This window comes from Rissa tridactyla, chromosome 20, assembly GCF_028500815.1.
Source record: "Rissa tridactyla isolate bRisTri1 chromosome 20, bRisTri1.patW.cur.20221130, whole genome shotgun sequence".
Classification (NCBI taxonomy): domain Eukaryota; kingdom Metazoa; phylum Chordata; class Aves; order Charadriiformes; family Laridae; genus Rissa; species Rissa tridactyla.
In genome coordinates this window covers 3,926,888-3,939,472 of record NC_071485.1, presented here as the reverse complement: position 1 = coordinate 3,939,472, position 12,585 = coordinate 3,926,888, and the positions used below count along the sequence as shown (strand labels likewise).

Here is a 12,585-nt window from a genome sequence, read left to right as displayed (position 1 = left end):
AGCTAATAGAAGATTAAAACTCACTGCTGCTGACTGATGCTCTAGGTTTAATGTGGTTTTGGTCAAACCTTTACGTTGATAGTAAAATGGCTAGAAGTTGCTGGGGTGGATGCAGGCACAGGATAAATCTGAAGAGAGCATTAGCAATGCCTTACTTCCATGTGGTGCTGGGTTTTGTCCTGGCTCTGTTTCCACTCTCACGTGGGGATTGAGTAAATTGGAGTAGGCGAATACGAGTAAATGGTCATACCGGGTGTCCTCTCTCTGAGTTTCACTGATACACAGCTGGGAACAAACTTGGGTGGTATCAGAGGAATTTCAGTTTTTCTTATTGTACAGAACGATGCTCTTTGGTATGCCTTGAGGTGATGTGGGGGATCCGAAGGGGGCGGTCAGAGCAGAAGTGGAGCCCCGCAGCCGTTGCTGGCGGTCCCAGTGCACTGCTGGACCCTGGGATGCTGCAGGTGGGACGGTTTTGAGCCCTGTCCCCGCGAATCCAGTCCTCCTCCTCGGTGTGGGAAGGGTGGTTTTTTTGCATGTTCGTATCTGAGCTGCTGAGCTGGTCACATGCAGATGAGCTTGTTTTTATGAAATTATTTTTGTGGTTTAAAAGGCTGCAGTCTAAACGTTCCCGTTTCTTTTTTTTTTTTTTTTTTTTTTCCACTTCCATTGAAGACAATATCTTTGACCTCACTTGAGTAGGCTTGGGAAAGAGTTATGGTAAAGGACGGGTGATAATTGGGGTGAACTGTTGGGTGTGGGTGGCTGTAGCTGAGCCAAGGATCTGGCTCACGCTCAAGGAGCGTGCCGAGGTCTGTGAAGACAGGAGCTGCAGCTTGACTTTGCTGAATGCCGCTCTTACCTGTCGTGAGTGAATACCCTAACGGCTTGTCTCGGCGTCTGGAGAGCCGTAACGGCTGTGACGCGCTTCGATGGTTTTCAAGCTCCTGCATGCCGTGGAACATGCACAAAATTCCTACTGTGGATTCGGGACAGAGAGGGGAAGATGATTCACATCTTCCTAGTTGCCTCTGATGCTTGGTAATTAAAGGCAGTCTTTAATGAGACAAGATAAATGTAGTGGGTGCAATTGTTTTTTTTCTGCTTGGGAGTACAGTCTCAGCTGGTGTTACGCCCAAGAATGAACGATAAGAAGCTCTACTCGGTGGTGACGTGGAGCACAGCTCAGACAGCAGCCTTGGCCAGGGGCAGGAAGCACCTGACTACAAGAAATCCTGTAAGTTACTGAAAAATTTATTGCAAACTACTGGGCTTGAGAACCATACTTATTATATTGCAATGAAGTTTCCCAAAAAGGGGTGGAGAAAAAGCTACAAAAAATAGCATATCTTAGGAAAAGTGAATATAAATATCTTCAAACATCTTGCATGGAAAGCAGCTGAGTATCTGAGTTTGGTTTTTGCTGTCGTTTTTGCCTTTCTTTAGTTGCTCTGAATGAAACCACCCGTACTTTGTAGTGAAATGTGCGGATGAGTTCTCATGGATAGTAGCTGTCTTGACTGGAGAGCCAGTCACATCTTGGTACCCATGTGGTTGCAGGAACATATCTGATAATGCCTTCGCAGCCTGCTGGAGCCTAGCGTTTAGCTAGACTGCTGCGATAGCTGCCAACTGCCTTGTCCTTGCTAGAATTTCGCCTTCTGCTAATTAGGTCAGGCCGAGTATGGTTTTCTTCCCTGGGTGAGGTAAGGTCTGAACGTGGCGGTCACTAGAAGGGGTGGTGGGTGCTTGGTGCAGCTGGAGGTGGCTGATGTGTTGCTGGAATAAGAACGTATCTTTTAAGATCGGTGTTTCTCGGAAGGAAAAAGGCCTGTCCCCGAGCAGCAGCCGCCTTTGTAGGGGGAAGATTTAGGGGCAGGGTTGTCTCTTGCATGTTCTAATTCCTGCTTCATTGCACTCGTCCCTTTCATTGGATTTCTGATTAACCAGTCTGCTGCCCTCTTTGAGGGGTGCTGGTGAGGCGTGAAACGTGGCGTGGGGCAGCCAGCGTGGAAGTAGGTTCTTTATGAAGTGAGGATTGATGCCATGGAGATACCTGTGAACGGATGCTTTGTCCTGGGCAGTGCCAGGGGAGGAGCTGCTGCACTTCCAGCCGCTGCCGAGCTGTTCTGTCCTGGTGAGAATCCCACAAAACAAACTCTTGTCTCTTCTGTGCATCAGCGGCTTGTTGTCAGTTTGATCTGTACTGAAACATGGGGAGAAAAAGGGTGTTTTTGCCAGAAGAGAAGAGAGAACTAAAAGTTAAAGGGAAATCTGTTTGCATTAAGTTTGAACTTTTAATGTGAAGGCTGCTTTTCTCTCTTTAGTTCCACTAGAAAGCAAGGCGGTGCCTTCCTACCCTGATATTTTAGCTGCTTGTAATAGGAAGCGCTTTGTTAATCAAGACCAACACGCCCTCCTCCTCTGATGAATTTTGCCCACAATGAAGGGAAGAATAAGGCATTGTACCTGAAACCAGCTCCCGAACCGGGGGTAGTGCAGGGAGGGAGGGAAGGAGAGCAGAAGGTGGGGGGAGAACTGTCAGAGTATTCGGAGAGCTGAAAATTGTGCTCTTTTAGTGCACAAGAAGTGCACTTAGTGCTCTAAGAAGCCGCCTCTCAGAGTTGCACTTTTCTCAGAAATCCCTCCCAGTTTCGCTAGCTTTGTGCAATGATTCACTCCTTTGTCTTCTGCTTCCAAGCTGCTTTTGGGGAGGCATGCCGCTTTCTGAGTGCTGCCGAGGTTAACCCTGCCCTGATGTTTCTGTAGTGTGTGTCCTAAGAGAGTCTCCAAAACTCTGTCCAAACATCACAGTGCCATATGCCCCCGAGTAAAGGCACTTTCGGACGGCAGCGGGGAAGAAATAAGTGCAGAGCAGCGATGTGTGAGAGCTTGGGTCCGGATACGAGCGAAATGTGTGGTTGGAAGCGACAGCTATAGAGAAGTGATTTACTGGAGTATGTACTTTTGGTGGTTGATCCCGGGGAAGGAAGCAGCCCTTCCCTCCCCTGTCTTCGGGCCAAGGAGGTATTGACAGTGTATGTTCTGTAGCCTGTGATCATAAGGGCTATTTTCAGGAAGTTTATCTCTGCTTTTTTTTATACCTTTTTTCCCACAATCACTGTAATTCATTTAATGAATCTTCTGCTGCAGTATGTGTTCTGTGTTATTTCTTCAGAAACAACACGTCTCTGCCTATGTTTTTGTGACAAAAATGCTCTATTACAAACAGGTGCACTGCAGTGCATCTGTGTTCTCCAAATGGACGTACGTGTGTGCTGTAAGAGGAGAAGTTGAAAGCAATCTAACTGCTTTTGCTTCCTCTTTGGATATCAGTGGAAAGAGTGCAGAAGTGGACGTGCTTTTCACTTGGGCAGCCGTGTTCCGGGATGCCCGTTTGAAGCGCTGACCCAAGGTGATACCCGTGGTGCTGAGGTTGTGCGACAGCCTGCGGGGGACGAGAGGAGAGGCTGCCAAAGCATCCGCGGGAGCCTGAATGTCACTGCAGCTTGGCCGTGCTGGCTCGGGGAGGCTTTCGGGGAACCCCTGGCATTTAAAGCCCGCGTGGGGGCTCCTGCCCGGTTCCCAAACGATGGAGCACGTCTCGCCCGGAGGCTTCAAGCACCCATTGCCTTCATGTGACTTGAGAAGCCACAGCCACCTCCGGAGCTGCAGTGTATGAGTTTTGATGTGCTCAAAGTGGCTGGTCTTTAAATGAATGCAGTATCTCAGTCCCGCTCTGAGAGGTTTTTTGAGATCTCAGGAACTAAGCACTCCCTCACCACCCCCAGATATGCGGCAATTATTTCTGGAGACAAAGGGTGATAAGGAGGGTAACTGTTCCCTTCCCCCTGCCTCTGGGTCGGACACGCAGGCTCCTCGGATGAGCTCACTGATTCCATTGCCATGAGCTATAAAACTCTTGTTCTGAATCCTGCCTGAAGCCCCGGGCCACCAGCCTTCCCCCCGGCGACCAGCCTCCTGCGTCCCGGCAGAGCAGCTCCCGAGCCAGGCAAAGCAATTTACATGTGCAATTTATTATTGTTTGCAGAGTCGATATAGAACAGTTGCTTGCAAAAACCGATGCCTTATAAAGGAAACTTGGACCGTAGACTTTTGGTTGTTGTTCAGTCAGAGGATGTGGTGGATGTTGCATATGCGAATCATTTATAAAGTGATCTGCGAAGGGCCGCTTTGTTGCATGCGTTTGTTTCACCTCGCTTGTTTTTATAAGGTCCTTAAGAGCTCTCTAAGAACACAATGAGTAGTACTGGCCTCGAGTCAGGCATCTGGTGTGATGTGCAAGGCCAGGGCATAACGCGGAGCTGGGCTGGGCTGGCTTTGTGAGGCCGAGCCGTCAGCCAGAGCCCCAGGAGCTGATCTGGAGCGGCTGCGTGGGGCCATCAGCCCCTGGAGCTGATCTGGAGCGGCTGCGTGGGGCCATCAGCCCCTGGAGCTGATCTGGAGAGGCTGCGTGGTGGAGCTGGAGCGGTTCTGCAGGTTGGCAGCGCGAGGCACCTGGTTTTGACACTGTCTTTCTGTGTGTCCTTGAAGAAGTTCTCTCTGTGCTGACCTGCTTTGTTAAATGCTCTGATTCCTGCTGATGAAAGGTGGTGGTGTATGCGATAGATACTTGTAAGACAGTAATTGGAATGTGAAACTTTCAATTTGAAACCTTCTGGTAAATTTGGTGTCCTCTCTGCTGGATGTCTGTTGCTTTCTCTGGCCTTTTACAAGACAATCCGAGCATGCTTTGCTCTGAGGTTTGCCCTGTGCTCTCCTGTGTGCATCAGGGCCTTTGGCTTTTTCTTTTTGGGTTACCACTCTCTAAACATGTGTGGTGCCTTGGCAGCGTGGGGCTATGTTGTTTCTTAAAAGTAGAGCTTGTAAGCACGATAAGAAGCGATGCCAGCCTAGTGGCAGAGGAATCTGCCCCGTGCACTGCTGAGGACCCGCGTTCAGCAGCCCGGTTCCAGGGCTGTGTTAAACTGGAGACCTGAACTGGAATCACGGGCTGCCCCCTTCCCACTGAAGGGGCTTCCCCTGAAATAGCATTTTCCTTGTGCCTTATCCTTCCGACTGCCTTGTTTCTTTAGCCAGTGTTTCTGTTCTGCTTTCTAGGTTTCCAGCAGATTTCTCAGTTGTCTTCCTATGAAGTTGTAATCCCGCAGAGGTTAGGAAGAGAACGGCGAGAGGCTTCCAATGTCTCTTCAGTCCAGGTACTGGGCAGTCTGAAGAATGCCTTCAGTTTAGTATCTACTTCCTAATGAGGCCCACCCAAAAGTGACCTGAAATTCTCACAAAACACTATCAGACTTGTCTAGCAGCAAACAAGTACCCACCCTCACAAAAGGTATCACACCTAGCGTTGCCTTTACCTGAGTTACGGGAGATGCCTCCCTGCTCCAGAGGCGACAAGTTGCCGCAATGGGTTTTTGATCTGGGTGCAAAAGTTGTGTAATGGGAGTTGTTAAGCACTGGAATGAGTTTCGGAGAGGTGGTGGAATCATGATCCTGGGAGATGCTCAAAATCTGCCTGGAGGAGGCCCTGGGCAGCCTGGGCTGGCCCTGCATTGAGCAGGGGACGGGTTAGATGACCTCCAGTGGTACTTTCCAGCCCGTATTATTCTGCTGTAGCCACGTAACTAAAGACTGCATGCTTCAAAGTATTTGGATTAGACCAACTGTGTGTAGTCACAAATCTTATAAACATTGGCAAAATTTAATATTAACAAAAATGCCTTGCAGTTTATTGCAGTTGTTGACCGGTTCTCCTGCTGTGATAATTAATGTAGTGGTCAGGTGATTTCAGTTTTATCCACTTAATATTTAAGGAGCCAGTTGCTGTGGGTAGCACTTGACTAACGCAAGGCTGTGGAGGCACTGGCCCACTGTGGATTTCAGTAATAAAACTGCGTTGTCCTTTTCCAGCTGTTACTAAGAGGTTTTCTGTGGAAGTCTTACAAACAAATAATAAGAAAACCACAAAGCTATTTTGAAATAGCTTCCTTCATGTGACTTTTCCCCCGTTACGAGGAAGGAATGCCAGGTTCCGGAGGTAGGGACAATGATAAAATAGGTTTCAGGCTCACCCACTCGTGGTTATTCCCGGTCTGGTGCAACTAGCAAGACTGAAGAAAGTAAGTTGATTAGCTCAGTACCTGGCAGCTCCCACGTGTGGCCGTGGCAGTCGTTTTGTGTGCAGGGAACCCAAGCAAATCCTGCTGGCCGTGGTCAGCTTCTCATTGCAAAGTCTCGCGGGCTCAGCCAAGGAACACCCGCGCCCCCGACCAGCGTCGGGGTGCCAGCAACGAGATGGGAGAGGCAGCTCGGATCCGCAGAGTTCTGCATCCCTCCAGGGTGAAATTCTGCTGGTATCAGCTGCGTCTCCAGCAGGGTCTCTGCTGGTACAGCTGTATCTGAGAAGGCTGAGAGTGCAGACTAGTCCCGAGTGAGGGAAGGTGACAGGAGTGACTTGAATGCTGTAGTCGTAGCAGTGATGAAGCTCACAGAGACTGCTTTCTGCTGAACTTTTGTTGATTTCAAAGAACGTTTTATTCATTAACATGAGTAAAATGCAACTCTTTTATATTCAGGACAAGGTGTCGTATGCTATTGAGATCGAGGGAAATGAATACACGATTCATCTAGAAAAGAACAAGTAAGTGATGAATTTCTTTAAATTATTAAATTCCATCTATTGTGTCCAGCTAACGAGCTGGCAGGGTGCACGCGAGTTCCGATTCTTGAGGTTCTTTGAGAAGTGCAGTTACACGCTGGCTCTGCAAAATCCGCGGAGCAAGACGGCGCAAGTGGATTGAGTCACACGGGCTTGGCCATCAGGCAGAATTTTGTTGAACTCCCGCCCCCCGGTGACCCCCTCAGCGAGGGAAGCGGCAGCGTGCTCGAAGGGGATCTGGAGAACCGTTGACAGGACTCTCTCCATGCACATCTAAAAATAAACAAGCTGAACTATATTTCAAGTAAATATTTTCACTTTCTTCTGGGGTTTGTTTATTGTTTCAGGGTTTTTTTCCTGTCTCAGTAGCACAAGAATACTGGTAAATGAGGAAGCGGACTTTATATCCAAGGCCTTAATATTCATAACTTACAGACAATATAGATGTTGTCTGTTTTGAGTTTAACTTTTAAAGGGCTACTTGCGGCAGCAGCAAGTGACCATTTAGCAGGCTATTGCTTCTTAAAAGTGCCCTCATAACAGGCAAAAGAGACAGAACTATTTGAGTGTACAAGCCCCTGGGGATCTTTGGCTGCCACTTGCCAAGCCCCTGACCCTCAGAAACATGGGAATTCAGCTACGCCGCATCGAGGGATTTACCAGTGTGGGTCAGCAGGCGTAGTCGTGGGAGACTTCCCAGTGCACTTCCTTCCCCAACTGGGGAAGAGAAGGCATATGCAGCAGACTGAGTGCTGTGATTTTTTTTTTCTCCACGAAAGCAAACTTTTAGCACAGTTTAATGGCTTTTGATGCTTGTTCTACTTATCTGGAGTGTGGTGGTTGATTTGATTTCATTAGTGGTTCCACCATTCTGGTATCTTGGATTTTGCTGTGGAAATGCACAATTTCTTTGTTAATTTTGGGTGGTTTTCCTTTTGAATGTTTCCTTATTTAATTGGAATTTACATATTTGTGACACTTTTGATTAGGATCATCTTACTGCCCTGCTATAGTGTCATAGTCACTTCATGAAATTCCTCTTGTATTCCTTCTCCCCTTTCCTTACAGGGAACTGCTGCCCAAAGACTTTGCGGTTTACACCTATGATAAGGAGGGGAAGCTGCAATCTGAGTATCCAGATATCCAGGTAGGATTTCTTTCTCTTTGTACCCTTACTGGCGGTGACTTGAACACTGAGCATCTACAGGATGAGGGAGTCACGGGCTAGAAAACGATAGTTGTATTTTTCGCTGGGCCAGTTCCCAATGCCGTGCATGCCTGCGCTCTTCCTGCGGAGAAGCCTTGACTTTGGATAAGGATCGAGCCTAGAGCTTGTAACAGGCCCGTATTTTGTTATGTGGAGGTGATTGCTGTCTAATTAAAAGCGACTCTTCTCTGAGAAGGAAATGCTATTCTTAGCTGTCTGATATCTCGTTGTCTGAGAGTGGTGCTGCGGTATCGCTGCTGGACACAGGCCGTGCTTCTCACGGGCACCAGCACACACGGAGCAGAACTGGGGTGGGAGGTGACTGAATAGCTGGCTTTTGCTTTTACACACGATGCTCTTCCAGACCGATCCACAGGCCAAAATGAACGGTCAGCTGCTGACCCATCTTTTCAGTTGTGCGAGGCTGTCTGTTAATGACTGTAAGAATTTTTGAGGGCTGATGGGGTATCCGTTAGTCCAGAAATTTGGGAACTACTAGAAGGGATGATGAGATCAAGTCTGGAGGACCTTTGAGAAGGATGTTGTCTGCATAGCAATGGAGTTATTCCACTGAAAAAGCAGCTGAAGCCCTCTTTTCTGTACAAGCAGCCTGCCTGGTAGGTTGTCTTTGAAAATTTAATAGCTTCCGTAGAGTAAGAGTAAAAAGCAGCTCGTGTGATCCAAAAAGCACAGGAGTATTTCTAATGGCTTCACTCTTCTGATGTATCAGCGTTGTTCCTTTGGAAGGGAAGTGTTAGTCATACATGATTCATAGGATCTTGTTTTTGAAAAGAGAGCACCTGAGTCAAGTGTGTATTTACTTCCTGGTTAAAAGTGATTGACTAAGAGGAAAAATGCTTTTTCTGCACCGGGTCATGAAAGTCACCACGGCCCTGAAGGATTAGCACATGCCTTCAGTGCTTTCTGCGTTCGTTGCTGAGACAACAGCCAACATAATCTGCCTGACCCCTATAATACCATTCAAAAATGCGCTTGTCAGGGAAAATGGAGTGTATTTGCCCCTGCTACCACCTTGTCTACTTTCCAAAATGTGTATATAGAGAGCAAAATGGAAGTATCTGTCTCGTCAGGGCTGGTGGGGATGTGCTGTGCAACCAAAGAGCTGGGCAGCACAGCGCCTGGTGGCACGGACGGCGGGTGCTGGCCCGCTTCGTGCTGCACAGAGGTTCTGTACGGGTCACGCGTTCTGCAGGACTGTTTTCTAGAAGCCTGAATGGTGTTTTGGCCCAAATCGGTAGGGAGGGGCTGGCCTCAAAATATTTGAGGCAGGGTGGAGGGAAGAAGTTAAGAGCAGGATGGCTCACAGTCAAGTTAATAAATCCGGTTGGTAGATAATGCCGGAGCCCTGCTCGCGGGTATTTATAACGTGTTGGCAGCGCCAGCTCTGAATCGGCTTCGGGTAGAACGACTGAGGGTGCGACTGGGATTTTTAGCTGAAATGTGTAGTGACCTGCTGGCCCCACCGAGCTGTGAGGAGCGTCTGCCTTACAGAGCTGGGAGGTGGGGGTGCAGCTGGAGGGCTGTGCCCCTGGCATCTCCATCAGCTCCGTGTGTATAAATCCTCGTGTACTGAGGCAGGTGAGGAAATTTTTAGACATACATTAGTGAAGGAAATGCTGTTATACTGTGGTAGAGCTAGAGGCACGTTCGAAGCTATAGACTGTAGCCAAAAGGCATGTGGTAAACTTTAACTTCAAGCGTCTTACGTTTTCAAGGTGTAACTGCTGCCCGTCCGTGGCAGGCACAGCGATTACCGATCAGAGATGGCACTGGCTCTGCAGCTACGTGTGGAATATGTGTGTAACGCGCCCTTGTTTTCCCGTGTAGGATCACTGCCATTATCAGGGATACGTGGAGGGGACCCTGGATTCCGTGGTTGCTGTCAGCACATGCTCGGGGCTCAGGTAGCACGGCTCCTCTTTTGTGTCCCTGCTGTCACGCGCGGCCCGCGGCTCGCTGAACCTGAAACAAAATCCCTGCTCTGTTTTTAACTACTGTTCAGCCAGGCAGGGATTCATTGGCCGGGGCCAAGCTGCAATAGCATATGCCTTTGTGCAGTCTTTCTGTGGTTAGTAAATATTTGAAATACCATTAAATAAGTTGCAATTTGTTATCAGGGTACAGTAAGTTGTGCTTTGACACTAGTTTTGGCTTATTTTCTAATTTGGGTAGGTGGTCACTACAAAGAACTGTACATCGTGCAAGAATGGAAAGTCAAACGCTAGTCTGCAAATTTTACAAAATTGACCCTAAAGCTTGTGCACTTCAAATTTGATAGGAAATTTTTTCTGCTTTAGGCTAATTTCCATATATTTTGGGACTTTGATTTTTTGCAGTGCCATGTCAGACACCAGAGTGGCAATAGTAATTGGACTAAAGCATTTCTGCTTAAGGCCTGTGACTTGATTTCTTGGGCATTGCAAACTCTTACAAAAACATATAATTTGATGTATTTGTGAAGGCCCAGTGAAAGGCTGCTTTCAGGCTTGAAGTGAAGCATGCTGGTTTGCAAGGACTGAGATATAGACGTGCCTTTAGTTATCAAAGAATAATTGTTCCTTTGTTTTACTGTAAAAATCTGCGTAACTATCCTCTGTGCTTAATGCAAGAATTTCTCACACGCTACCACATTCTAGGGGTTTGGTGACAATAGGGAACATCACCTATGGAATTGAGCCCATGGATTCCTCTTCTGGCTCTAAACACATTCTATATCGACTGGATAATGTGAAGAGAGAGTCCGCGACGTGTGGGGTGACCATGGAAGACCACGAAAGGGAACATACAGAGGAAAATCACCATCCCAGTATGACTCAGCTGCTGCGGGTAAGTGCTCCACTGTTCTCTCCACAGCCCCTAGAACGCGTTTTGTGAGTGTTCGGCTGAGGATATGGAAGCAGCTTATCAGATTTCCTGGGGCTTAACGCATACCGAAAGGCTTCTGATTCAGAGGGCTTTCCACACTGCTGAAAAACTCAGTTGCTTCCACAAAGCAGTTGCAATTTTCTTCTGCTTCTGCTCAAAGCAGTGGGAGTCGAGTGGCGATTATTCATGGGCAGAGCTTTTTGGGGGCTTTTAAGGGCAGGAACACTACCCTCGTTGGAGAGACTCATTAACAAAGCGTCACATCAGAAGCCAGGGGAATACTGTGTTGTTTATTCCATTGTCCTGACCATCAGAATAACAGTTTGGGGTGAAGGTCCCCCTCGTCCTTTAAGGGCTGGCTATACAGCAACAAGATTGCAGTAAAAGCAGGAAAATGAAGAACGTTGTGTTTCGTGTCAAGGTTGTTGGCATTTGCTTCGTAGTGTCTTTCTGCTCCTGTGTAAAAGCGCGTGCTGTCTTTGCAAAGAAACCCCTGTGAGAAGTAAAAATGTCGCTTTTGAAACACAGAAAATCTTTGTGCAGATAAATTTTAGTGTAAAACACCAAGAAATTGTCATTGTGTTGGATTACACTTCTTGGTTTTGGCTTGTTTTCGTCATGGCACAGAGTGCTTTGGGTGTGTGTCTCAAACCGTTGGTTGTATCTACCGAAATATGACAATGTCGTGGGTTTTTTTGTTTACGCTTGAATTAATAAATTTGAAGTTGTCTAAAACTTTTTTTCCGTAGAGAAAGAGGGCGGTCCTACATCAGACAAGATATGTGGAGCTGTTCATAGTTGTGGATAAAGAGAAGGTAGAGATTGTGTGTCGCGTTCCCTTCCTTCTCCCCAGGAGATGGCTTGGAAGGCCCTCAGCCTTCATTGCTCCCAAATGGATTGTTGAAAGACACTGACGCTTTAGCCAAGGTTATGCAAATAGGCTAAACTAAAACTGAACAAACATGTTCTATGCCATACTCTTCAGGGAAGAGTAAGCTGTCAGACGTGGAGAGTTTCTATCAGCAAGGGAACTAAAAATGTAAGGAGAACACACGGCAAAAGCTGCCTTTGCTGTTTTCTCTTGAATATTGAGCTGTTGAGCAATAGCAGTGAAGATGCTGCTGCCTTGATTGACGTCATGTTGACAGGAGATTTGGAGCCAGGCGAAAATGTTTTTCATGTTACTAGTCTTAAAATGTTTTGCTTTTTTTTTCTACATCTTGTCTTTATCTCTTCATGATTAAGTTTTTGTCTCGCAGTTTGAAGATTTTGGGAAGAGTGAAACAGAAGTGAGAGAACACATGGTGCAACTGGCAAACTTCCTGGACAGCGTAAGTGGGAGCGATGCTGCGCGCGGAGCCCTGCGGCTGGGTTTGCTCCTGTGAACTTCCACTTTGGAGTCTGTTCTGTTACCACTCTGAGAAAGAAATAATGGTTTTTATCAAGCCAGGAGCTAACCCCGTTCCCTGGGCCGTCGTGTTGATGAGGTTGTGCTGAAGGAGTGCCAGAGGAGCAGGGGCTGCACAGCGATGGCCGTATCTATTGACAGGGGCTTTGGTGAATGCATCTCTATGAAAGCTTTTCCACCTCTAAATTAATCTGCAATCATCATACTTGAGAATTAATTAGGGAACTCTTCCCAGCTGCGCTACATCCAGTGAGTGACAGGGCAGATTGTTGCAATTATTGCAATTCATGTGTGTGTGTAAAGGTTAGAGAAAAACCACGTCTTTCAGCTTGACTATTTGAGATGATGCTATTTGTCAGGCTTGAGACTCCTTTTTATTTCTGTTTCGGATTTTCTTTTAGTATG

The 12,585-nt window shown here is 47.4% G+C and overlaps 1 protein-coding gene across 1 annotated transcript in view; it reads left to right on the top strand.

The window, feature by feature from the left end:
- Positions 1 to 12,585, top strand: part of ADAM9 (ADAM metallopeptidase domain 9) — a 30,353-nt gene that overhangs the window by 4,814 nt on the left and 12,954 nt on the right. Inside the window, exons 2-8 of the mRNA XM_054180765.1 lie at positions 5,122 to 5,219; positions 6,597 to 6,661; positions 7,748 to 7,826; positions 9,735 to 9,811; positions 10,544 to 10,733; positions 11,522 to 11,587; positions 12,032 to 12,103. Coding sequence (XP_054036740.1) covers positions 5,122 to 5,219; positions 6,597 to 6,661; positions 7,748 to 7,826; positions 9,735 to 9,811; positions 10,544 to 10,733; positions 11,522 to 11,587; positions 12,032 to 12,103 — 647 coding nt within the window. The remainder of the gene's footprint in view (positions 1 to 5,121; positions 5,220 to 6,596; positions 6,662 to 7,747; positions 7,827 to 9,734; positions 9,812 to 10,543; positions 10,734 to 11,521; positions 11,588 to 12,031; positions 12,104 to 12,585) is intronic.